Source organism: Acartia tonsa, chromosome 6 (assembly GCF_053477335.1).
Source record: "Acartia tonsa isolate MP-2025a chromosome 6, ASM5347733v1, whole genome shotgun sequence".
Classification (NCBI taxonomy): domain Eukaryota; kingdom Metazoa; phylum Arthropoda; class Copepoda; order Calanoida; family Acartiidae; genus Acartia; species Acartia tonsa.
This window is the reverse complement of record NC_137265.1, coordinates 1,054,772-1,079,839: the sequence shown is the minus strand read 5'-3', so window position 1 is coordinate 1,079,839 and position 25,068 is coordinate 1,054,772. Positions and strand designations below refer to the sequence as shown.

General features: G+C 30.5%; 1 protein-coding gene and 1 long non-coding RNA gene across 2 annotated transcripts in view; one reads left to right on the top strand and one right to left on the bottom strand.

Moving 5' to 3' along the window:
• Window positions 1-5,788: 5,788 nt before the first annotated feature.
• Window positions 5,789-25,068, bottom strand: part of LOC145321539 (adhesion G protein-coupled receptor L2-like) — a 56,351-nt gene continuing 37,071 nt past the window's right edge. The window contains exons 23-33 of the mRNA XM_080162948.1: window positions 14,513-14,627; window positions 14,163-14,244; window positions 13,130-13,227; window positions 12,371-12,457; window positions 9,417-9,521; window positions 9,245-9,299; window positions 8,855-8,925; window positions 8,285-8,351; window positions 8,109-8,200; window positions 7,729-7,829; window positions 5,789-7,034 (exon numbers count right to left, since the gene is read on the bottom strand). Of these exons, the coding sequence (XP_080019074.1) occupies window positions 6,984-7,034; window positions 7,729-7,829; window positions 8,109-8,200; window positions 8,285-8,351; window positions 8,855-8,925; window positions 9,245-9,299; window positions 9,417-9,521; window positions 12,371-12,457; window positions 13,130-13,227; window positions 14,163-14,244; window positions 14,513-14,627 (924 nt within the window). The 3' untranslated portion in view covers window positions 5,789-6,983. The remainder of the gene's footprint in view (window positions 7,035-7,728; window positions 7,830-8,108; window positions 8,201-8,284; window positions 8,352-8,854; window positions 8,926-9,244; window positions 9,300-9,416; window positions 9,522-12,370; window positions 12,458-13,129; window positions 13,228-14,162; window positions 14,245-14,512; window positions 14,628-25,068) is intronic.
• LOC145321540 (uncharacterized) lies at window positions 20,492-23,964 on the top strand. Its single transcript, XR_013880275.1, has 3 exons — window positions 20,492-20,564; window positions 21,962-22,064; window positions 23,851-23,964. It is a non-coding gene; the product is annotated as an uncharacterized LOC145321540 (long non-coding RNA).

The window sequence follows — 25,068 nt, the reverse complement described above, 5'->3', positions numbered from 1 at the left end:
CATTTTTTATGGGCGATTTGTTCTAGGAGGATGTAGATATAAACCTTTCTGGACATACGAAAAGTTTTACTAAAAAGAAAAACAGTATTAGAAAAGCAGTATATAAGCGAGATAATTTGCTACACACACACACAGAGATACTTTTTTATTAGGATGTAATTTTTAATGAATATAAGGATGTATTTTTTTAATGTATGTATGCAGCCTTGATTCTCTGAAGTTAAGATTCTATGTTACATTACAAGCTGACCCTCAATTCTCATGGAAGCTACTCAATCATCCAAGTGCATTATCTATGAGGAGACTTGAACTCAGATTTTACCAACCAAAGCGTAGTGCGCTAACCACTACTCTATGGGACACCCCTGTATTTTTAATGAAGCAGTTTATCATGCCTAATAAAAAAATTAACGTCATATGTACAATACAAATGGCCAATATTAAGCCAGTATAACTATACATTTTACCAGTGGTCAATTATAATGTATACTGGCCTATCAATGGTCATTTGTATTGCATGACATCGTTTTTTAATTAGGCACTATAAGCTGCTTTTTTATTGAAGCCACTAGAAGTTTTTCAGTCCATGGATACTTTAATATAAAATTTAGTATTCATTGTTTACTAAAAATAGTTTATTAATAATTTTTTAATGCAATGTAATTATCATTTATAAATGTTGATATTAAATGTATATGTTGTTTTGTCCCAAAATATTTGAATTGTTTATTTTTTAATTTTTAATTTCCCTGTCTGTATGTCCCTGGAATTGTAATCTTTACCAGGGAGGGATGGGACATTGGGCTGTTCAATATACTGGTACACAAACTTTTATAATAATTTTTCTTATTAGTTGACTTAACAACATTGGGGACCTTTATCAAATTTTTATTGGTTGGTTGATTAGGTTGAGTGCTAAAACGTTTCAACCGCTAATATTTATCAACATAAGGGGTAATTTGGATATCATCATTCAATTTATCAACCATTGTCTTATCCCTTTAGCTGCCTGAATGTTTACATTTAGAGATAAGAAGAAAAATTTAACACAAAAAACTTAAATTTTAAGGCAAAATAAAAATGCATATTTTAACTATAATGAAAACGATTGCGACCAAATTAAAAGGTCCTGGGAAGTTTTTTACTGTTTTTGGAGAGGTTACCACCACCATCCCAAGAGAAATCGCCCCTAGAAAAAAATACCTCAATTAAATTTCTTTTTAAAACTACAATTGAAAATGGGAGTGGGTCGACTCAAACCACCCTCCTATCTTACCATCCTAGAGGCCACTAGGGGTGTAGCCGCTATTACAGAATATAGGAGAGGAGAGATTTTAAGATAAAATAAAGGATTTACTGGAAAAATTTAAGCTGTAGGGCTGAATACGGCAATTGATATATTAGTAAGTGGATGTTGCAACACATTTTCTTGTACTTTGATAAAGAAATAATCGAAGCTGACAAAATAACAATACTTCTCATTCACCCCCTTAATTCTTTTCCCTCTCCTCCTAGTGGTTGATCGAATTGACCAATAAATGAGTTTCATATTAGCAAGCAAAATAGTAAATTGATAAAAATTTACTCTGTCAATATTTCCATTTATATCTTATGCTACAGCTTATATAAAACTGCTTAGGTAGGTTGTGGCTGGGGCTTAAAGCTATTGCTAGAAGAAAGCGCCACTGATTTTTTAGGATTTTGTAAGCTGTGGGTGGCTTTCAAGTACCCAAAGTTTTTGAGCCAACGAATAGGAAAACATAATTACGTAGAATAATTGTAATTTAGAGTCAAATGTCCCCTCGCTCCCTGTTTATATTGAATTTGTAAAAAAAGGCCAACGGTTTTAGTTTCCCTATTATTCACAATTTTTTATCAGGGTTCTAAAGGGATAAGACAAAGGCCAATTAATTGTTGTCAATCACCGATGTTAATATACAAAACTATCTCTTCTGTAGATTTAAATCAGTGGATGAAACGTATGGATACTCTATTTAGTAAACCAACTATTCAAGTCCCCAAAGTTGTTAAGCCAGAGCGGTTAAGAAAATATTATTTTAAAATACAGAAATCCCCCTTTCCTAATATAAAATTAATTTTGTTTGTTAATTACTTTGATATTAGATACATAGTAGCCCCATAGGTATAGTCCCTGCAGGGTTAGGGCTCTGCTATACTATAATAGGCACATCATATTCAATGATATTAGCTACATAGTAGTCCCATAGTCCCGCAGGGTTAGAGCTCTGCTATACTATAATAGACACATCATATTCAGTGATATTAGCTACATAGTTAGCCCCATAGGTATAGTCCCTGCAGGTTTAGGGCTCTGCTATACTATAATAGGCACATCATATTCAGTGATATTAGCTACGTAGTAGCCCCATAGGTATAGTCCCTGCAGGGTTAGAGCTTAGCTATACTATAATAGGCACATCATATTTAATCATATTAGCTACATAGTAGCCCCGTAGGTATAGTCCCTGCAGGGTTAGGGCTCTGCTATACTATAATAGGCACATCATATTTAATCATATTAGCTACATAGTAGCCCCGTAGGTATAGTTCCTGCAGGGTTAGGGCTCTGCTATACTATAATAGGCACACCATATTTAATGATATTAGCTACATAGTAGCCCCGTAGGTATAGTCCCTGCAGGGTTAGGGCTCTGCTATACTATAATAGGCACATCATATTCAATGATACTAACCACAAATAGGCGAAGCTAAAGATGTTGTTTATAGCAGAGAGGGAGGGAACATTAGGCTGTTTATTACACTAGTCCCCAAAGTTTTAAAATATCATGTTTATATTTTTTGCTTAACAGTTAATCAGTTGATTCATTTAATTGAGTTTCCAAACATTTCAACCACTAAATATAATCTACGTATTGGATAATTTTGTGTGCAATCATTGGTGGGAATGTACTTCAATTTATTGGCCATTGTCTTATCCTTTTAAATCCATGTGCCTATAAAAATATGACGTAATACAATACAAATGTCCAATGATTGGCTGAAACACAGACAAAATGTCCAATGGTAGGCCAGTATTATGTCTCTTTTTTATAAGCACTATAATAAGCTTCGAAGCTGAACAAATGAGCGTGAAAATAAAATTAATTGTTTCTTGCTCAAAGCTCTTTATAGTGCCTATAAGAAATTGGGACAAATTTTAAAACCCTTACCAAAAATATCCTAAATAGCGTAGCATTAGAATAATCTATTTATCTAATATGACGTCATTCGGGATACTTTGGCCAAAAGTTTTTTAATTTATCCCCTTTTTATTGCCATTATAAAGAGCTTGAAAGTGCTCCAAATGTTTAGGAAACAAATTAATGAAATTGCCTTAAAAGTAGGTTTTTTTTCGGGGAGGGAGGAGACATTGGGTAGTTTATTCTACTAACTAATCTCAAAAATTTTTAATAATGTTTTCTTATTCATTGGCACAGCAACTTTGGGGGCTTTTAATGAATTATGATTGGTTCGTTCCAGGGATCTAAAGGGATAAGACCATGGTTAATAAATTTACTTACCCAATGATGATATACAAATTTACCCCTTCTGTAGATAAAAATTAGTGGTTGAAACGTTTGGCCACTCAACTTATTATCAAATTAATTAAAATCTATTAAAAGTCCCCAAAGTTGATAAGCCAACAAATCAGAAAACGTTATTATAAAACTTTGGGGACCCAATGTCCCCTCCCTTCATGGGATTTGCTCATTAAGTTGAGTGTTCATATGTTTTAACCCTGTGAATCATCAATTTATAGTCCATTCTCTTATCCCTTTAGAGTTTTTTTTCGCTATGCTTAAACCTAAACTTTTTTTTTCAATCCTTATAATAAAGTTACATGATGTCTGTTTGTCTGTGTGTATGTTAGTACCCAAGGAACTCGGGTTCTCTTTAACAGGTTGTCTTCACATAGGTCCCATGAAGGATAATAACTATTTTGGAAGAGGGTAACACCACCCTCACTAGAGAAATCGACAAAAATATAAAACGACGCCCTGCGGAATTTTTTTGCAATTAGCTAAAAACATAACTAACACCATCTATCGGTGAAAAAATATTTTTGGTAATTAACTGATTTTAAAATAGATTGCAAAAAAACAATTTTTTGTGTAATAGAGGCCTCTAGGGGCATAGCCACTAGTATAGAATAATCTAATAATGTTTAAAGACATACGTACATATTTAGGACTTGATTATAGAGATACTTTGCATGCCAATAATATTGTACCCTGTTGTGATAGAATTCAGTATTCCAAAAATCAAATAAATCAGATAATTTTAATATACAAAAATTAGATGTAAAAATCAGCATGTTCTAAATGGACTTACGGTCTTTCTGGTAACAATTATAGAATTGCTGCGCTTTCTAAGTTGTACCTAACTGTTATAGGAATCATCATAAAAAGTTTGAAGTCAATAGTGCAATTCTAACCTGTTTAAATTAACGAAAAGTGCTGGTATTGACAGATGTACAGACGGACCGACCTAATTATAGAAAAGCTTAGGGGCATCGTAGCTCAGTGGTAACGCACTGAGTTACGGTGATGAGAGTGCGAGTTCTATTCCCCATGTGGCAACTCAAGTTTCTCAGTTGAATACATTCACCCAAATTCCCCTGGTTGTGTAAGAAGGGGATTATTGAGTAAGTTTGGAAACTTAATAGTCACGTGCATAATATCAGTACTACCCTTATCCCAAGCTCCTCCGCAGTGAGCGTCATTCATTACAGTGACTTAATTTGGGACCCCTGCCATACTTGGCGAGGGTGAGGTAATAATGAGTAGCTCTCAAGAGATAGCGGGTCAAGTCATAATGTGCATGAACGTGGAGCTTGATAGCCCTAGTGGCTGTACAAAAGTGTCTCAGCCTACTCCAATACTACTTAGGTCCAAAACCTAAGAGACTATGGCTAATCAATCAATCAATAGAAAAGCTTGGCTTTTAAAAATAAACACGCACAAAAATACCTTTTTTCCAATATAAGAGGGAGAGGGTTCTGTACTCTTTCAAACACTTTGAAGTAAACTGCCTTAAGATTTTCTTTACCATTGTAGATGGACATACTTACTTCCTTCAAAATTATAGATAATCTACAAGTAAAACATTATGTACAATATTTTTGTTTTATAATTTAAAAAAATCAAGTTTATAAAATCTCCTAGTCCTAAAAATTTGATGGATGCTCTGACTCTACAGTAGTTATTATAGAGTTGCTACACTGTTAAGATAACACAGTATTGCTACAGTATTCTTTATGCAAGGTTTAAAATATGTAGGACGATTATAACATTAATAGCAAAGTAAAGCATCTACTTAGTAATAATTAAGTTAAAGTTGTAGTCTCATCCTCATAAATTCCAATAAGTCTACACATGCAAAAGCTTCAAAAAAACCCTTTAAAAATATATAAATTAAAGATACATCTTTATGTTTTAATTCTTACAATTCTTATTAACAAAGAAGAAAATATCCATAAAGTCAAGCTCTGAAGCAGTAAGACAAAAGAACATTAAAACTTGTAGAGTGTCAGAACTGAATAATCAGATTATACATGAATAAAAGTCTAAACAAAATTGTTAGTAAATTTGTTAAAAAACTGCTAAAATGCAGGATAATGTTTAACAATAGGACAATTCTAACATGCCTAAGCAAAAAGAGCTGACTGTTACAGACTGATGGACGGGGGGACGGACCAAACTTACTTATAGAAAAGCTTGGCTTTGAAAATGAGAATATGGAAAAAAAAACAATTTTTTAATGCAAACAACTGTATTCAAAAAAATATAAAAAATACATAGAACAATTAATAATTCCTAAATTACTAATTGTGGCCAAACCATAATTCTTTAATTCATTATATCAATCAATTCCTGGTCGGTAAAGCATGCCTGAGGTAATATCCAGGTTTTTTTTCTATTCAAAATTTAGTTAAATTCATTAAATTAATTATTAAAATATGATGAAACACCCCTTAGGAGGTGATGTCACAAAACCAACAATACCTATTTTTTTTAATGAGTGAAAAACTTTATAAAAAATTTAAAGGAAAAATTGTTTTATGATTGAAATATCGGAATGTCCTACAGGCTTGCTTTGTACAAAAAATCAAATTATATGTTGGTAATAATATTCAAATCTATCTTTTAATCTACAGGGTCATTCAAGAAAAATGATTTTAAAAAAACTTAATTATGCATAGTAAATAAAACAATTATGTAAAATTCTTTATATATTTGGAAAACCTATTATAAGATTATATTTTTGCAAAGGCCATTTTTTCAAAGTTTTAAAGACTTAAAGGGTGTGCAAAAATACACATATTTTTAAAATTCAAATTGCACAGCTTGTGTTTATAGTAGAAAAATGTTGCGCATACCGTTAGAATCGTCATAAGCTCTAGTTCTTGAAAATATAAGTACCGTTTTTGTGCTATTTATAGTTAAGGAGCTATGTTGAGAAAAGTGAGAAAAAGGTTTAAAGGTTTTAAGTAATTGGAACATTTTACCATGTAGCTCCTACACTATACGTAGCACAGGAATGGTTTTTATATATTTAGAAACTATAGTTTAAGACGATTCTAACAATATACACAATATTTCTGTACTATTAACACAAGTTGCGCAATTTGAATGTGCACATTTTTTTACAACCTTTAAATCAATAAATTTTTGGAAAAAAAAGGCTTTTGGAAAAACCTGTTTTAGGGCATAATTTGTTGAAATAATCATTTTAAAATATTTGAAACATAAATGTCTCATAAAAGGTTTTCCAAAAATATAAAGGATTATACATAATTTTATTTTAATGCATAATTAAGTTTTTTTAAAAATCATTTCTCTTGAATGACCATGTATGATTATCATGAAATTTAAAAAAAATGTTTCATCAATTTATTAGAAATAAAAGTTTATTTTACTTCTTAGACATTTGAATATCAAATCAAATCAAATTTATATTCCTTAGGCATTCTTTCTTCTGAAGTTCTTCTTCAGATTTCCAAAGATGTCTACCTGAAAATAAAATAATTGCTATTCATATGATAGGCGTTCATTGCACAATATAAAATAGAACAGGAGAAGTGTTTTGACTTTTTGTTATTTCAAAGTTTCTCACATTAGCAAAAAGACATGAACAGTTTTGTATAAATTAACAATTTGTATTATCCTATATTCTTTTTAAAAACCTAAATTTAATGCCTCATTACCTTTCCCTTTTTATTAAGCAAAATCAACCCCCCTTCCCTACTACTTTTTTACCTCCACTGCAGAAACAATTCATCTTTTGATTTAATAAACAGTAGTATATAATTTCTACTCATGAAAGCATCATGTCTTTTTATTTATAAACAAACTTAAGATTTATTTTTAACAATGAAACACTGTGTATTGGACTTATCAAATAAAAATAACATGTTTAATAGAACTGTATTGATCACTCTATTTTATAATATAAAGTAGTAAGCTTTTTTTGGCTATAGTGAAGATCTCACTTACCATTCAACCAATATGGTTCATTTTTACAGTGAAGCATCTTATAGGTCCAGATATGGTTTTAGGCTTTATAATTTTTATGAGCAAGTCTTGGTATGGTTTTATGCTATTTTTCTGACCCTCAATATCCATTTGAATATAGAGTCCCTAAAGTCACTATTTTAACAATATACAACAAAAGCATCAATAGAATTTAAATATAACCATGTGTTACCTCAGAGTTGTAAACAGTACTGTTCAACAAGATGAAGAATCCAGAAAAAAAATTGAGAAGAACAATTATGTAGCCATAGATTTGGGAGTCAGCAACAAAGGCTAAAAAGATACATCTATGTACATATATCCACATTAGAGTAGATTCTATATTACTCCAAACATCTTTTAACCAAGATCTTGGGGTGACTACATTTAGGTCACATCCATCTTTAGACTTTTTTAAAGGCCAACTATCAATTAAGTATTTCCATTTATCTTTACTTTCATAAAGTCAGTTCATCATTATGTGAATAATATAAACCCTAATATAAATTTTTTTTTATTTTCAACTTCAAGTTTAAGAAAAATATTTAAAGTTTATAAAGTGTATAAAATTACCAAAGACAATGTTAAGAGTCATCACAAAGGTTAGGACCAGTGTACTTCTGAAGGATACCAGAAGATCCAAGATTATTTCACATGTTGTGTCACTAAATAAGTTAAATTATTATCCAATTAAAATATAGAATTAGCATTAGCAATCTAAATTTTCAAGTGAAAAATAAAATATTTACCTTGAGTTTTTCTTTACCCAAACATATGTCAAGACCATTCTAACTAAGCAAAGAAGCAAAGCAACTCCTTAAAATTTACATTAAATCTTTTAAGGGGATAGGGAATTCAGGAGGAGGGGGTGTTGGAAAAATATTTTGTACCATTTTGTCTATTTGAAAACAATAATAGTTAAGATTTTCATAGTTTTCTAAACGAATGATAATGATTTTGTAGCATACTAATGCTGATGCTTTCTTAAGTTTGAAAGTTTTATGAAAACAATAAGCTTTTTTGTTGCAATGTCCAAATTATTGGGTTCATCAAACAGATAATTTACAAATTATAAGCAATATCTCAAATAATTGGTCTCAACAAGATTATCTATAAATTGGTTACAACTTACATATTTACAATTTAAGGACTTTATTTAAGAGATGATTTGCTTAAAATATTGTAACTTGTTATTGTTAAATTATTACAAGTTTAAAATATCTATGAGAATTCTAACATGTTTAATTAAACAAGAACAGCTATCAATTCATTCAGATTTACAGAAAAGATTTGCTTTTAAATACTTTAAAAAAATAAACCTATGGGAATGATGATTGCATATTCAGCCCAGTCATTCAACCAGCAACTGTCCACATGGCCTTCCACGCTTCTGAAAATACATATTACAGTTACAATCTTTAAAATTCAAACATTTCTATTCATAACTCTAAATTATTTCCTCTTAGAAGAAAATCATTTTGCTGCATGCATTTCAAAATATTGACCAGAGAAACATAAATAAAATAATTTTCTATTTGTTTTTTTTCTGTATCTGTATTTTAATGTATGTACATTCATATTTGATAACAAGTATTGTGTTTGTTTGATTTTTAAAAATGCAAGTTAATTTAGCATTTCTTCAGATCTTAATGGACAGACAAAGAGACATAATTGTATTTTTTTTGTAATTATATGTATTTATTGTTTACCTCCTCAGGTAGAAATTGGCTTCATTTGTTAGACTAGTGATGAGCACTCCTCCAGCTAATAAGAAATATTAATAATAAATTATTTTTGATCAAATAATACTAAAATTTCATTGAAATTGAAATCTATAATAAATTCAATATATAATAAAAGATTCTAATGAATATGCTTCACCTATTGCAAATGCTAAACCATATGAAGCAATGGAAAGGTAGAGAAGATTTGTTTGTGGTGCCCTCTTGTTGTAGAATTTGTAGTACACTTGTGAACAATCTATTACTAAAAATATAACAAGATTGTTAAGGTTTAGTATCTTAACCCATTCGTACCCACACATCAATAAAACTACGTTAAAGTAGCCTCTGTTTAGATGGCTCTAAAAAATGACAGGGATGATATATTTAAAAAATGAAAATAGATATTGAAAGATTATTGCTATCACTTTCATTTTAAAAAGTAAAAATATTAAAACAATAAAAAACTAATTAAATTTTTTATGTTTTAATGGAGGGCTTAATCAAAAATTGAAAATTGAGAGGGTAATAATTTTCATAGCCATAAATCAACCAAAAGATATGGTGTTTTTTACAAATTTTCTTAAATATTCCATTTATCAATAATGAAAACTTTTAGCTTTTAAAAAAAATTGTAAGGGATTCTTAAAATTTCACGGAGAAAAAAGTGTTTGAAAAAGTTACCTAAGTATTATTTCGCATGGCTTAATAGTAGTAGTAATATGCATAGTAAATATATAAATCCCCCAGAAATTATGCCCTAAAATCATGTTTAGGGTGTTTGGTCAGTTCTTAAATATTTATCATTTTTAAAATGGTAACTCATCTTTTTAAAATAGTTTTATCTAAAAAATATTCTTTAATGCAAATACATTTTTAAAAATGTAGATAATTAATTTTTACTATTTTGTTTTTTATAATACTAACCATCAAAAAAATAAGTTTGATTTAAAAATCGAACCTTCATTTGTAAAATAGTTAGGAAGAGTGTCAAAGTGAAGAACAATGATGACAATATTCATAAGCAGCGAAGACAAACAAATCATACAGTGACAAACAGACAATGTGAGAAATTTTATCATGTTCAGTATTCATATAAACATAAAAAGAGAATGAGAAAATTAAAAAAAACAGATAGAAAGATGATGGATACTTTGAGAATTACAGTTTCTTAACGATAGATGAACGGACATATATAATTATAGAGTAGCTGCACCACTATTTATATAGTAGCTTTGCTTTGCTTGTAATAAAAACAGGAAGGACAGACATAGTGATAAGTTGGAAAAAGGGATAGTCAAATGACCTAGTCTCTTGGAATTAAATTCTTTTTTAAAAAACATAATTAGACTAATATAAAGAATGTATATAAAATATATCTATGAAGTTAGAAAACAAATATCCTTCATATACCTGATACTTAAAAGTTATTATGGTATTTTACCAAAAAAGATTCTTAAACTCCAAACCATTTTTTATGTGTACAACTTTTAGATTTAAAGATACAGCTAAATATTATTAAATTATATTAAAGCTCTAAGTCAATGATTTTTCGGATAAATAATTTTTCTCAAAAAAACATATCTCTTTATCCCTAGATAAACAGGAAATAGGATTGGTCAAGTCAAAATATAGTTTTACAAGATGTGATAAATTAATTGGATGTATAATGGTGTGGGGGGCGGGGCGGTTTTTTTCCATAAAAGGATTAATTTTATGGTCAAGAATATAATGGGAGGGGTCATATATAAGCTGAGAAAACAAACTGACCGGAAATGCATAGTTGGGCGTTATTTGACATCTGGGATACCCTGGGTGTAAAATTTAGGGTGGGACTTCAAACAAGCTTATTTCTGATTGGCTGAAATCATTGTTATATGTTATATGGTAAAACTCTCGCGCATTTGTTAAACCGTGTGATAGGAAAGGATTTATTAATGTGTTCTATATTTTATAAATGGAATAGGGTATAGGACAAGTAATTTAATAAGCCTTACTAATTTGTATATATTTTAGCAGGAAATAAAGGTATTAATCAGAATATTTTTTTTATAGTTTTATTATACAAAAAGATAAAAAACAAACAGCAACAAAGAAATACTTTAAAAGAAAAAATGTAATTGTTCCCTAATTTCTGATGATTTTATACAATTTTTTTAGCTTACATTTGTCTCTAAGCTATATCCTTTCATATATTAAAAGGTTCTTATGTCTGTAGCTTAAGATTTCTGAAACTACTAAACCGATTGACTTCTCCATTTTAGGGAAGCTTCTCATAAGTCCAGGATGGTTTTAGACTATTTCCCTTTTTATATTTAAGCTTTGGGTAGTTTTGGGCTTCTTTTTCTACCCCTTCCTATCCCCTTGGAGACAGAGTCCTAGATGCTAGGGGCGAAATTGCTAGTAAGTTTTAAAAAAATGGTATTTAAAACCATTTTCATATTTTTTAATATATATAATTTAAGTAAAATAACTTTTCTTTTGAATTAAGAAAAACAAAAAAGTTTTCTAGCAATTTTAGTACCTAATGTCAGTTATTTCCTATCATCTGATAATGGGGTAGGGAGTGGCCAAACGTCAATTTATTGACGTGGTCATATTTTCTGTCATAGTGGTCATAACAAAAAAAATTCTTTTGATTTGTATGCAAATCATCCATAGTAATAGTAAGTAGAGTATGTCAGAAAAAGTTTTTATTTTTAAGTAATTCTTGGGGTGGATATTAATGGGTTAATATGATAGTACGTACCCAATGTAACTCTACCTAAACTAATTTTAAGCATAAAATTATATGCTTGATAGAAATTTGGAAGGAAACTCTTGTTTCTCAAACAAGAAATTCACAAAAACAATCTTAATTCATCATTCAGATGTATCTTATTTTAAATTTTAAAATGTTAAGGTCATTGTATACATTTAAATTCTTACATAAGGATTCCTGGAGCATTAAGAAATAATTCAAAATAAAATGTTTCCTGTTTGCGTAATTTTTAATAAGGTGATTATATAACATTCATTTTTTTATTTGTAAATTATGAAACTTGTTCTTTTAATTCTGTTATTAAAATCAACAACTACATTGGGTTAGAAATATAAAAAAAATAAAATTATTACCTATCCATGCATAGCAGGCCACAAACCCAAAATGGGTTGCAGCTCCAAAACTCTCACAAACAGCACAGGGTAAAATATCAGTTCTACCTAGGAATTAATGAATATTCATGACACACAGCAAAACAGAATCTGTTCATTCATATTACAGAATAATTTCAAACCATATATGGTTTTTATCAGTAAAAATATTTATGTTAATTAATTTTGAAAAAGATGGAGATTGGGCTGTGTGTTAAATGATTACATATTATTGAAGTATAGCAGTTCAATTTTATTATACATTTACTTTAAGAGATGGAGAGGAGATGAGATATATAGAGATCAAGCATTATAGAAAAGAATTTAAAAAATAGCTTATAAAGTTGATGGATATGACACTAGCTTATTGTAAAACAAAAAAAGGAATGGAATGACTAATTTTTGTTTTATATTTTGATATAAAATAGTATTTTTATCTTGCCATTAAAATACTATTGAATATCTGCATAGTGTCCAATTACTACAAAATTGTTTGACTTATTTGAGAATATATGATTTATAAAAAAATGATTATTGGGCGTTATCCTCTTCGGAATTTTTTTCTTAATTTTTTTTCAATTTTATACCCCCTCTCCCCCTCAACTAAAAGACTGGGTTAGGTAAGGTTAGGTTAGGTTATATGGCTAGGGGGCCGAGCGCCCACGGCTAGGTAGGCTAAGAGGATAATACCAATTATTGTCTCTCCCTTATTTACAGCTTCTATTATTATTAATTATTTACCTACAAAGATTAGAAACCCAAGTTGTGCAAATGACATGCACAAGTTGAGATTTCTCTCGGCAGACCTCTTCATGTTCACTTCATCATCATCTTTGTCCCTAACAAAAAAAAACATTCTATATTGAAAAATTCAGATTCAATTTAATGAAAAAAAAAATTGAAGAAATATTGAGAGAAATATCTATTTCATATTATTAACCCTTAACAGTCAGGCCCCTTGCCACACCTTAATTGGTCAGGGGGGGGGCGTGGAACCCCCCCCCCCACCCTATTATCTCAGTTCCTATTAGAGCTAGAGCTATTAGTCCCTGATTAATAATGAATTTCCAACTTTAAGTAAGACAAGGTCAATTTTCGCTTCCTTCACCCTTTTATTTAACAACCTTTGTTTTTAGATCCTTTTTTACTTAAATATTTCAAACGGCTGTAATTTTCTTATTTTTGAAGCTAGAAGAACAAATTTTTGCAAAAAATGTTATATTTATGTAAATTTTATATTAAATATATCGTAATATAAATTTCTTGGCAGCTGCCAGCCGCCACAGTCACAGTCGCCGGGAAAACGGCAGCGGATCTTTATGAAATTTAAATACATTATTTAGACATGTAAGAAAAGCTTAAGTTTAAAATTTGAGTCAAAAATTGCAGCCGCAGGAGCCTTTTAAAGATTTCTGGAGACCTGGAGGATCAGGACCTGCAGGATCATACCTGGAACCTGAAATCGACTTGAAAACCTGTATTTCATATGAGAATGTACTACTAGAGGATATTTTAGTATTTTTTTAAGACAAAATGCTTTGTTTAAGTCAAAAAAACATTTTTTCTCTTTACCTGGATGACCCTGCCAGTTTTGCTGGAATCCTGTGCCCGCCAGGATGAAGATATTCAAAAAATTCCAACACTCAGTTATGTGTCATACCCAAACTTAAAAAGTCACGCAGTTTGGGCTCTTTATCTTTTACACACATAAAATGAGAAAGAAAAAACCGAAGGGGGGGGAGGGCATTAAGGGTTAAACAGTTTTTAAAATTACCTTCCAAAATAAAGTAACATTTCAGTTACAAGAATAGCCAAGATGGAGGAGCCACCACATATGATGGAGAGAAGCTTCAGTACTGAAAAAAATACTGTTCATAATGTTTCTAGTAGAGCTTTTTAGAAGTAGGTTAAAGATAGCCATAAAAACGAATTAATCTTTGATGGCTGCAGAAGTCATTGTCATCATTATGTAGAAAGTTGTAATTTTATGAAAGCTTTGTTTTGCAATGAAGCATTTAAAAATAGCTCTAAATAAAAAATTGTCTAGGACTGAATGTTAAATAAATAATCTGTATAGTAGAGCAAGTCTTGGTTTTTTTGTTTACTATTGAAAAATAAACTTACCAGGATCATCAGCTTTAACTTCATTGTTAAAATCCATCATGATTCCAAAACTAGTGAGATGATCACACACACATTTCACAACTGTCTTGTCATTTTCTCCATATACCGCTTCTCTCTGAATTATATATAAGCTTGAGTAACCATCATTTAGAATTTAAGAAATTTTGTTGCATGCAATTCTAATATTGCATGTATAACGTATTTCTGAAAAAACAATTTTGCCTGATAAGTAAGTTTTTCTTAATTTTTCTTGCACAACATTTTTCCCATAAAGCATTTTTTGAAACTATATACCTATTATAGAGGCCGCATTTTTAGAGATAATATAAAATACAATTTTGATGTACTTTTTTACAGAGAACAATTACATGTAATCATTTTTTGTATTATTTCTAATTGAGTCAGAAAAAAGAAAATGCAGTTTTTTCTGAATCACCATGTATGTGTGTCTGTCTGTCTATATTTTCAAAATTTCAGCATTCAAACATGCGCCTTTAATCTGTAATTGCATTGACTAGCAGTGCAGGAATACATGGGCTACATTAGTGTCTGTCTGTATGTCCATCCGTCTGTATATCAATAATTACATTCAAACAAGGATGACAACATCATAAAAAGCTAAGCACTGAAACAGTATAGTGTCAGAATATAAATGTATAAGATATGAAGCAAAATAGTAAGTCAATTTTTGGTAAAACTGCTTGATGTAGGATAATTTTTATGGACATACTTACATTTTTAGGACTTGATAATAGAGTTGCTTTGCTTATAACATTATACTAGGTTGTCCCAGGAATCAATTAGCAAAAATCAGATCAATCTAATGATTAGATCACATAAAAATTTGTTGTTCAAAAAGTAAAAAAATCAGCATGTTTAAAATGGACGTACGGACATTCTGATAGTAATTATAGAGTTTCTACGCTTTCCAAATCGTACCTAACTACTCAAGGAATCACCATGCAAAGTTTGAAATCAATAGGACAATTCTAACATGCCTAAATTAACAAAAAAAGCTATCCAACTGTGACGGACGTACGGACAGACGCATGAACCAACCCTAATTCTAAAAAAGCTTCGCTTTTAGAAATTAACCCATTCGTATCCACACGTCAATAGCCTCTGTTTAGATGGCTCTAAAAACTGACAGGGATGATAAATCTAAAAAATAAGAATAGATGTTGAAAGATTATTGCTATCACTTTCATTTTAAAAAGTAAAAATATTAAAACAATAAAAAACTAATTAAAATTTTAATGTTTTAATGGAGGGCTTAATCAAAAATTGAAAATTGAGAGGGTAATAATTTTTATAGCCATAAATCAACCAAAGGATATGGTGTTTTTACAAATTTTCTTAAATATTCCATTTATCAATAATCAAAACTTTTAGCTTTTGAAAAAAATTGTAAGGGATTCTTAAAATTTCATGGAGAAAAAAGTGTTTAAAAAAGTTACGTAAGTATTATTTTGCATGGCTTAATAGTAGTAGTAATTTGCATAGTGAATATATAAATCCCCTAGAAATTATGCCCTAAATTCATGTTTAGGGTGTTTGGTCAGTTCTTAAATATTTATCATTTTTAAATTGGTAACTAATCTTTTCAAAATAATTTCATCTAAAAAATATTCTTTAATGCAAATACATAAAAATAAAAATATAGATATATAATTTTTACAATTTTGTTTTTATTATACTTCACCATCAAAAGAATAAGTTTGATTTAAAAATCGAACCTTCAATTGAAAAATAGTTAAGAAGAGGGTCAAAGTGAAGAACAATGATGACAATATTCATAGGCAGCGAAGACAAACAAATCATACAGTGACAAACAGACAATTTGTAAATTTTATCATGTTCAGTATTCATAAAAACATGAAAGAGAAGGAGAAAATTTAAAAAAAAAAGATAGAAAGATGATGGAAACTTTGAGAATTACAGTTTCTTAATGATAGAGGAACGGACATAAATAATTATAGAGTAGCTTTGCTACGCTAGTAATAAAAACAGGAAGGACAGACATAGTGATAAGTTGGAAAAAGGGATAGTTAAATGACCTAGCCTCTTGAAATAAATTTTTTAAGAACATAATAAGACTAATATAAAGAATATAAATAATATATTTCTATGAAGTTAGAAAACAACTTTCCTTTATATACCTGATACTTAAAAGTTAAAATTGTTTTTTACAAAAAAAATTACTACACTCCAAACCATTTTTATGTGTATAAAACATTTAGATTTATAGATTTTTTCATACTATACTGAGCTCTATGTCAGTGATTTTCCGGATAAATAATTTTTCTCAAAAACATATCTTTTTATCCCTAGATAAACAGGAAATAGGATTGGTCAAGTCAAGATATAGTTTTACAAAGATGTGATAAATTAATTGGATGTATAATGGTGTGTGGGGGGGGGGGGGCGGTTTTTTTTCCATAAAAGGATTAATTTTATGGTCAAGAATATAATGGGAGGTGTCATATATAAGCTGATAAAACAAATGGACCGGAAATGCATAGTTGGGCGTTATTTGACATCTTGAATACTCTAGGTGAAAATTTAGGGTGGGACATCAGACAAGCCTATTTCTGATTGGTTGAAATCATTGTCATATGTTCTGGTAAAATCCTCGCGCATTTGTGAAACTGTGTGATAGGAAAGGATTTAGTAATGCGATTTTATAAATGGAATAGGGTATAAGAGAAGTAATTAATAAGCCTTACTAATTTGTATATGTTTTAGCAGGAACTAAAGGTATTGATCAGAATATTTTTTTGATAGTTTTATAAGACATAAAGATAAAACAAAAAAATACTTTTTAAATAATGCATTTTTTCCCTAATTCCTGAATACAATTTATCTAGCTTACATTTGTCTCTAAGCTATATCCTCTTATGTCTGTAGCCTAAGATTTCTATAACTACTAAACCGATTGACTTCTACATTTTAGGGAAGCTTCTCATAAGTCATGGTTTTACACTCTTTAACTCTTTATATTTTAGCTTTGGGTGGTTTTTGGCTACTTTTCTACCATCTTCCTATCCTGTTAGAGACAGAGTCCTAGATGCTAGGGGCGAAATCGCTAGTAATTTTATAAGAAATGGTATTTAAAACCATTTTCATATTTTGTTATATATATAATTTAAGAAAAATAACTTTTTTTTTGAATTAAGAAAAACAAATTTAGTTTTCTAGCAATTTTAGTACCTAATGTCAGTTATTTCCTATCATCTGATAATGGGGTAGGGAGTGGCCAAACGTCAATTTATAAACGTGGTCATATTTTCTGTCATAGTGGTCATAACAAAAAAAATTCTTTTGATTTGTATTCAAATCATCCATAGTAAGTAGGGTATTTCAAAAAAAGTTTAAATTTTTAATTAAATCGTGGGGTGGATACTAATGGGTTAAAAGTTACTGTAAAACTAAAGAATTTATGTACACAGGGATCTAAATGGATAAAACAATGGATTACAAATTAACGTTTATCACTAAGGTTATTACACCAAATTACACTTCTGTAGATTACAATTAGCGGTTGAAACATTTGGACAAATAACTTAATAAATTAAAATATCAAAATACATTAGATTTGTGAGCCAACAAATAAGAAAACATTATCATAAAACTTTTGGGACTAGTGTAATAAAGAGCCTAATGTTACCTTCTTCACTGGTATGTATTCCTGTCTATATAATACAATATATCCAAAATTTAAACAAATTATACAAGTAGCGCAACTTCTTTACAATTGGTGTACGTCTAAATGTCTATCATTGTAGCCTAGGTGTCATGGTACCATGAATAGTAGCAAATAGACTCTACAAATAGGCTATGTCTGTATGTCCGTGTATCTGTTATTGCGGCCTATCTGTTCAGTATTAGCAGCATCTTGAATGTCTTTCTGTATCTTTGCTCTTTATGGGCAGTTTGTCTTGTTTTATTTTTAGGGGATGAAGGGGGATGGAATTATAACAAATTTTTTTTTTGCTAAGAATAATAAAAAGTAAAGGGATCTCTATCTGTGTACCAAAGAATTTCGCTAACCAATGAACTAATATGGTTATCCTTTACAATATAGCTTTTAATATGTCCTGGGAGGGTTTATAATTATGTTTGGGGGAAGGTACCACTACCTTCCCAAGAGAAAACAACCCTAGAAAAAAAGACAATTTTAAAACTTTTTCATCTTAAAACAACAATTAGGATTGATCCCCCCCCCAACTCTATGGGCTCTTAGTGGCCTCTAGGGGCACAGCCGCTAGTAAAGTATAATCTATTTTTTTGTTGTTGAAGATTTCCTTGGTCCTTTTTTTTTTGCTGAATATTTCCTTGGTCCTTATACGAATTTTGCCTTAATTTTTTTTTGATCACCTCTTTGGGCAAAGCCCCTAGAGGTTAATATGAATAAGTAAGGTTTTTTTGACTAAAGTTAAAGATTAAGGCAATTGATGGTCTAAATTGGTTTTACTTATCAGGTAAGCTTCATAAATATCTTTGTATGGTTTTAAGCTATTTTTCTGACTTCCTTCACCAATTTCTAATGTTTGGGGGCGAAGCAACTAGAAGAGTATACAGGGGGAGTCGTCATTATTAAGGGTTCAAAGCAACTCTGATGCAAAATTTCATTTTTATATTGTACCACCACCTTTTTTAGCAAAGTTTCTTAGTATTTTAGGTTTCAGAGTAACTCAAGAATGTGTCTTATTTGAAGTAAAAACCTGGCAGAATGGAGAGATTAAGAAACTCCAGAGTTTATGGACAGAATGTACAGATACATTTGGAGCAACAAAACCAAACCTTCACTAATCCAGATGCAAATGCAGAGGATGGGAAAAATATGCAAGATATAAGGACGAATCTGGAGATTAAATCCATCAGATGATAGATTGAAAAGAGATGTTTAGAGAGGATTGGACATATCATGAGGATGGAGGACAATAGAATTGTGAAAGTAGGTACATTGAATGGAAGGAGAGTCTTGAGTCAGCTTAGAAAGTTCTAGGAAAGAAACGAAAGACAATATTATACTACAAAAATTAGTAAAGGAGGCTGGTATGGACTACACCAGGGTTGGACAAATGACCAGACAGAGAAAGGAGTGGAAGAAGAGAATCAACATTAGAATGAAACACTTAAGCCCAGTTCACAAAAGATAAATGGTCGACCGAGAGAAATTAGAGGTCAACCTTTCTTGAGGTTAACCTTTCAGTCGTACTTTTGAAAATATACCTAGAAAAAAAAATATTTAATGTTCCTTTTTCCCTGAAAAAACAGCTGTTCAGTTGGCTTTTTAAACATTTAGACGGACGTCCTCATGTTCCCAAAAAAATATTTTCAATAATATTTTATTTTTCTTGAAAATCAAGAAATGATATCTGCAATCTTAAAATACTTTAAATGGAATTAGTTATTGAAATTAAAATTAAATATTTTTGGTGCTAAATTTATTATAAGATTTTTGCAATGTTGAAGAAACGTCTATCATTTATAAAATAATTTTTGATTAACCTACAGCTGTAAACCAAGCTAAATCAGCTGATTGATAAAAGTTCGACTAACTTCATAAAAATAATAAAAATGGCGGACCAAAACAAGTACTTTATTGAAATAATATTTAAAAGTTAATTTGTTACAATACTCATGCACGATTAATGCATTATTATATTAAATTAATTTAGTTTTGATTTTTTCATTAATTACTATATAAACGTTTGCTTAAGGTTATTAAATATTAAGCGAGTCAGGGACAATATGTTGTTTTAGGATGTATTAGCAGATTACGTATTTGTGTGTGTGTGTGTTTTTAAGCATAATTGTCTTCTTTTAAAATAAAGTGACCCATAATTGCGATTACTAATTATTAACGTTAAAGATATAATACCTGTATGGTGTAATGGACAAGGCAAAATAATTTAACTTTGGGTTTTATATCCCTGTTTTGTTTCTATATACTTAATAGGTTTGAATCTTTTCAGATTTACTAAAGATGAGCTGCAATTTTTATTGAGTTACGTCAGATTTGTTTTCTACGTTGTTCTACTAACAGGTTTTACATTATTTTCATTTAATGTACAATACAACCCACACACTAAAATTATTTTCTAACAATTAAAGCTGGAGCTAGTAAACAAATTTATAAAGTAACAAGGATGACAACATCCATAAAAGCGAAGCACTGAAACAGTAGGACAAACGGACGTTAACACTTGTATAGTTTCAGAACTGAATAATCCTAATATAAATTTATAAGAGTCAAAGCAAAATTGTGAGTAAATTTAATTGTTAAAAAACTGCTTGATACAGGATAATGTTTATGGACATACTTACATTTTTAGGAATAATACACGGCAGCGATGTTGAAAAGAGACTATCCAAGGAAAAACACACAGCTCAATTTGTAGGAATATATTTCGATTAAATCACATCTAATCCTTGTCAACCTTCTATTATTGTTTACTGTACAAAGGTTTGTTTGAAACTGGACATTTTTAGGACTTGATTATAGAGTTGCTTCATTTATTACATTATACTTTGTTGTCCCAGGAATCAATATACCAAAAATCAGATCAATCGGATAATTAAATCACATAAAAATTTGATGTTAAAAAAGTAAAAAAATCATCATGTTTAAAATGGACATACGGACATTTTGGTAATGATTATAGAGTTGCTACGCTTTCTAAATCATACCTAACTGCTAAAGGAATCACCATGCAAAATTTAAAATCACTAGGACAATTCTAACATGCCTAAATTAACAAAAAAAGCTATCCGTTACGGACGGACGGACGGACCGACCCTAATCATAGAAAAGCTTTGCTTTTAAAAAGGTGATAAAATATATGGATTAGTGATACAGCTACCAGCATGAAGTAATTTCAAGCTTTTCTGTTGTTGAATATATTAGGTTTCTGTTATATATATGTATAGTTCGCCGAATGCAAAAGTTAAGTTTAACCGCCCCCACCCCCCCCCCTCCGTTTTACTCCTCTTAAAGCTGGTTTCGCCCTTATTCATCCCTTACAGGTTTTACAGTCCCCATGCCACAAGATATTAATACAATGTTATATTTATCAAAAGGGGGGTGTATAATTTTAATAGTTGCTTCGCCCTTAGCCTCTAGGCGAGGCAAGAATAATAGTCTAAAACGTACCCAAGACATTTATAAAGCTTCCCTGTAAAGTAAATTTATTAGGATCGGTATTTTCTTTAGCTTTAGACACAAAAATCTTTATTTATTTGCTTCAACTATATGATATGCAGCTTCCATGAAAAGTAAAACTAATTTAGAGCACCAATTTTTACGATCTTTAACTACCTATGAACTAAACCTTACCTGGAAATATCAGATTCTTTCAGTACACGAAGACTGACAGACATCCTGTTACTGTTGTAAGAATTAATACCAATGTTAGTGTTGTTTATGAATTTTTTAAAATTTAGGTTAATGGAAAGCAGACTGACTTAAAGCACGCCTATACAACAACACCAACAAAATAAAAACAATGAAGAATTTCTCTACACACTACATCTCATATGTATTCAGGTGAACATACGCAGCTTTTTTTCATTTTAAGGTCGTAAATATTATAGTCTCTTTACAGTTTTAGTTATTTAAGTCAGAATGAGGTTATAGTTAAGATCTGCAAAATAACTACATACAGAAATTGATTATCTTAAAAACTATCATAAGGGTGAAAGCCATGAAGTAAGAAAAACTTTGTATTTAATTACTGTAAATGTCCCCTCCTTTCTTAACCCTTACAGCTCGGGCCCCAATTCCCACCTTAATAGAACGGGGGGGGGGGGGGCTCCAAGAGCCCCCCCCTCTATCTCGGCTACTGTTACAGATAAAGACGTAAAAATTTTTTCTGGTGGTTCATGTGTATTTTTAGAGAAAATTACTTTTTTTAGTCATAGCAGCCAGGCCGCTCCTTAGCCGCTTTTTAGCGGCCAGCCGCTAAATTTTAAAACAGCTGTAGAGCGGCCAATTTTGCAGCTAGGATGACCAAATTTTAGGACGAACTTTTATTTTTCATAACAAAAAAATTACTTTTTCTGATCATCGCCAAAAAACGGCAAATAACGGAAACCGCCATTTTCGGCGGTTACGGCGGTAAAACGGCGGTTGGCGGCGCCGATTAATATTTTTATCTGTTTGACGTTGCTCAAGGATTTACCAAAAAAATTTATATGACTCTAGCTGTAATAGAAGCCACGATATTCATGATATATGTCTGTAGTAAAAGCCGGACAATAATCGGTCATAAAGTCGGTCAGGGAGCGGTCAAACGGTCATAACACATTTTTTCTCAGAAGGTCATTGATATCTAAGTATTCACCAAAAAATTTTAGGTTTCTCCTTATACACAAAAGTCATAAAGTAGAAATTAAGATTTATTTAGAATCTTTTTCTAATTTTGGTGCTACCCAACCGACTTTGACCGGACACCACGACCGACACAGACCAGATATCCTAATAAAATCAACTCTTGCTGACGTATAATTACTAAACTTAAAAAGTCATGAAGTCACAGCACTCCATCTTACCTACAAATAAAATGAGATGGAAAAAACTAGAGGGGGGGGGGCTCTTGGAGCCCCCCCCCCCCCCCGATCTGTAAGGGTTAAAGTGTGGCTTTTATAAGCAAAGCCGATATTTTTTTTTTAAAGTAGGGGCCATATGTATTATGTATGTTAATAACCAAATGAGAAAATATTTCCCCCATAAACGACAGACAAACAAGGATGACAACATCCATAAAAGCGAAGCACTGAAACGGTATAACAAACGTACATTAACATTTGTATAGCGTCTGAACTGAATAATCAGAATTTAAAAGTATAATAGTTGGATCAAAATTTTAAGTAAATTTGTTGAAAAATTACTTGATACAGGAATATTTTTATGGACATACTTACATTTTTAGGACTTGATTATAGAGTTGCTTTGCTTATAATATTGTTCTTTGTTGTCCCAGGAATCGATAAACCAAAAATCAGATCAAACAGATATAAAGATCACTTAAAAATTAGTTGTTAAAAAAGTAGAAAAATCAACATGTTTAAAATGGACGTACGGACATTCTGGTAATGATTATAGAGTTGCTACGCTTTCTAAATCGTACCTAACTATTATAAGAATCCTCATGCAAAGTTTGAAATCGATAGGACAATTCTAACATGTCTAAATTAACGAATAAAAGCTCGTACAGACAGAACGAACCTAATTATAGAAAAGCTTCGCTTTTAAAAAGATTTATACAGTGCCTAAGCTACTAAAAGAAATTGTTAGAATCTACTCTTGAATTAAGTATTGTTTTTTTTTTCAGGAAACAGTGACGTTGTATTTTTAGCTGCATGCAAGACAAAAATCATTTAAATATTAAGATTTTAAGATAATAAAATTATAAATGATTTGTTACAAAATAAAATAAGATACTTCATATATTGTTTTAGTTCAATTATGTAAAGTGTAAAGCTACTCTAATTCAAATGTACTTTCTAAACATACACACAGATTTATATCGGGGATATAAAGGGATAAGACAATGGTTGACAAATTTTATATACCCAATAATAACATAAAAATTACCCCTTCCTTAGATTAAAATTAGTTGTTGAAACGTTTAAACACCCAACTTAATAAACCAATCAGTCAAACTTAAGTAAAAGACCCCAAAGTTGTTAAGCCAACGCATAAGAACACTATTTTAAAACTTTAGGGACTACTGCTAGTGTAATAAACAGCCCATTTTCACCTATCCCTGAATTTATATTTATTTTTTTGCTTTGCTGCTTGTTAATGATAACGTACTTGTTACCATACAAACTAGACCTTCAGAAAACAACTTTTGAAATCAATACACATCTTTAATTGTTATGGGTTCCCTCAGATCGCATATGGACTATAACTTCTATTTTTGAAAACTTTTTATGCTTATTTATGAAAAGGTTTGGCAAAGGGTTAGAAGATCCATGCAAGGGTAGTATCCCCTAGGAACAGGGCCCTTCGAGTAATAAACAGTGGTTTCAAATATGTTGTTTATTTTATAAATTAAAAATAATGTGGGAGTTTTGAGTTAAAACATAAATGTGCTAAACGGGTATTTTTGAAAGAGTTTCCACACAATTTTTTTTTAATTAAGATAATTTTTAAGTTGTTGTTTGTATCATTTCGTGGAACTACCCTTTAGGTGTAGTAAAGTTTAAAATATCAAACTTTTAATCCTTATTGAAAAGTAAATGGATATCTGCCTGTCTGTTCCTATGGATCTCTAACCGATACGATACTCCTTTACAGTATAGCTTCTCTTTGGTTGTGGAAGGTTTTTAGCTATTTTTAGGAGGATACTTCTACCTTCCACTCTACCAAAATTTTCTTTTTGAAACAATACAAAAAAGAGGGGGATCGAATTCAAACCCTCCCACCCCTCCCTGTGCCTTTAAGTTCAGGTTCCCGAGATGTACAGTTTATATACATTCAAAAATGCCTAAGAACTTCTGTATTGATTGAGCTTTAAACGGACATTCTTACATTTTATAGCTTA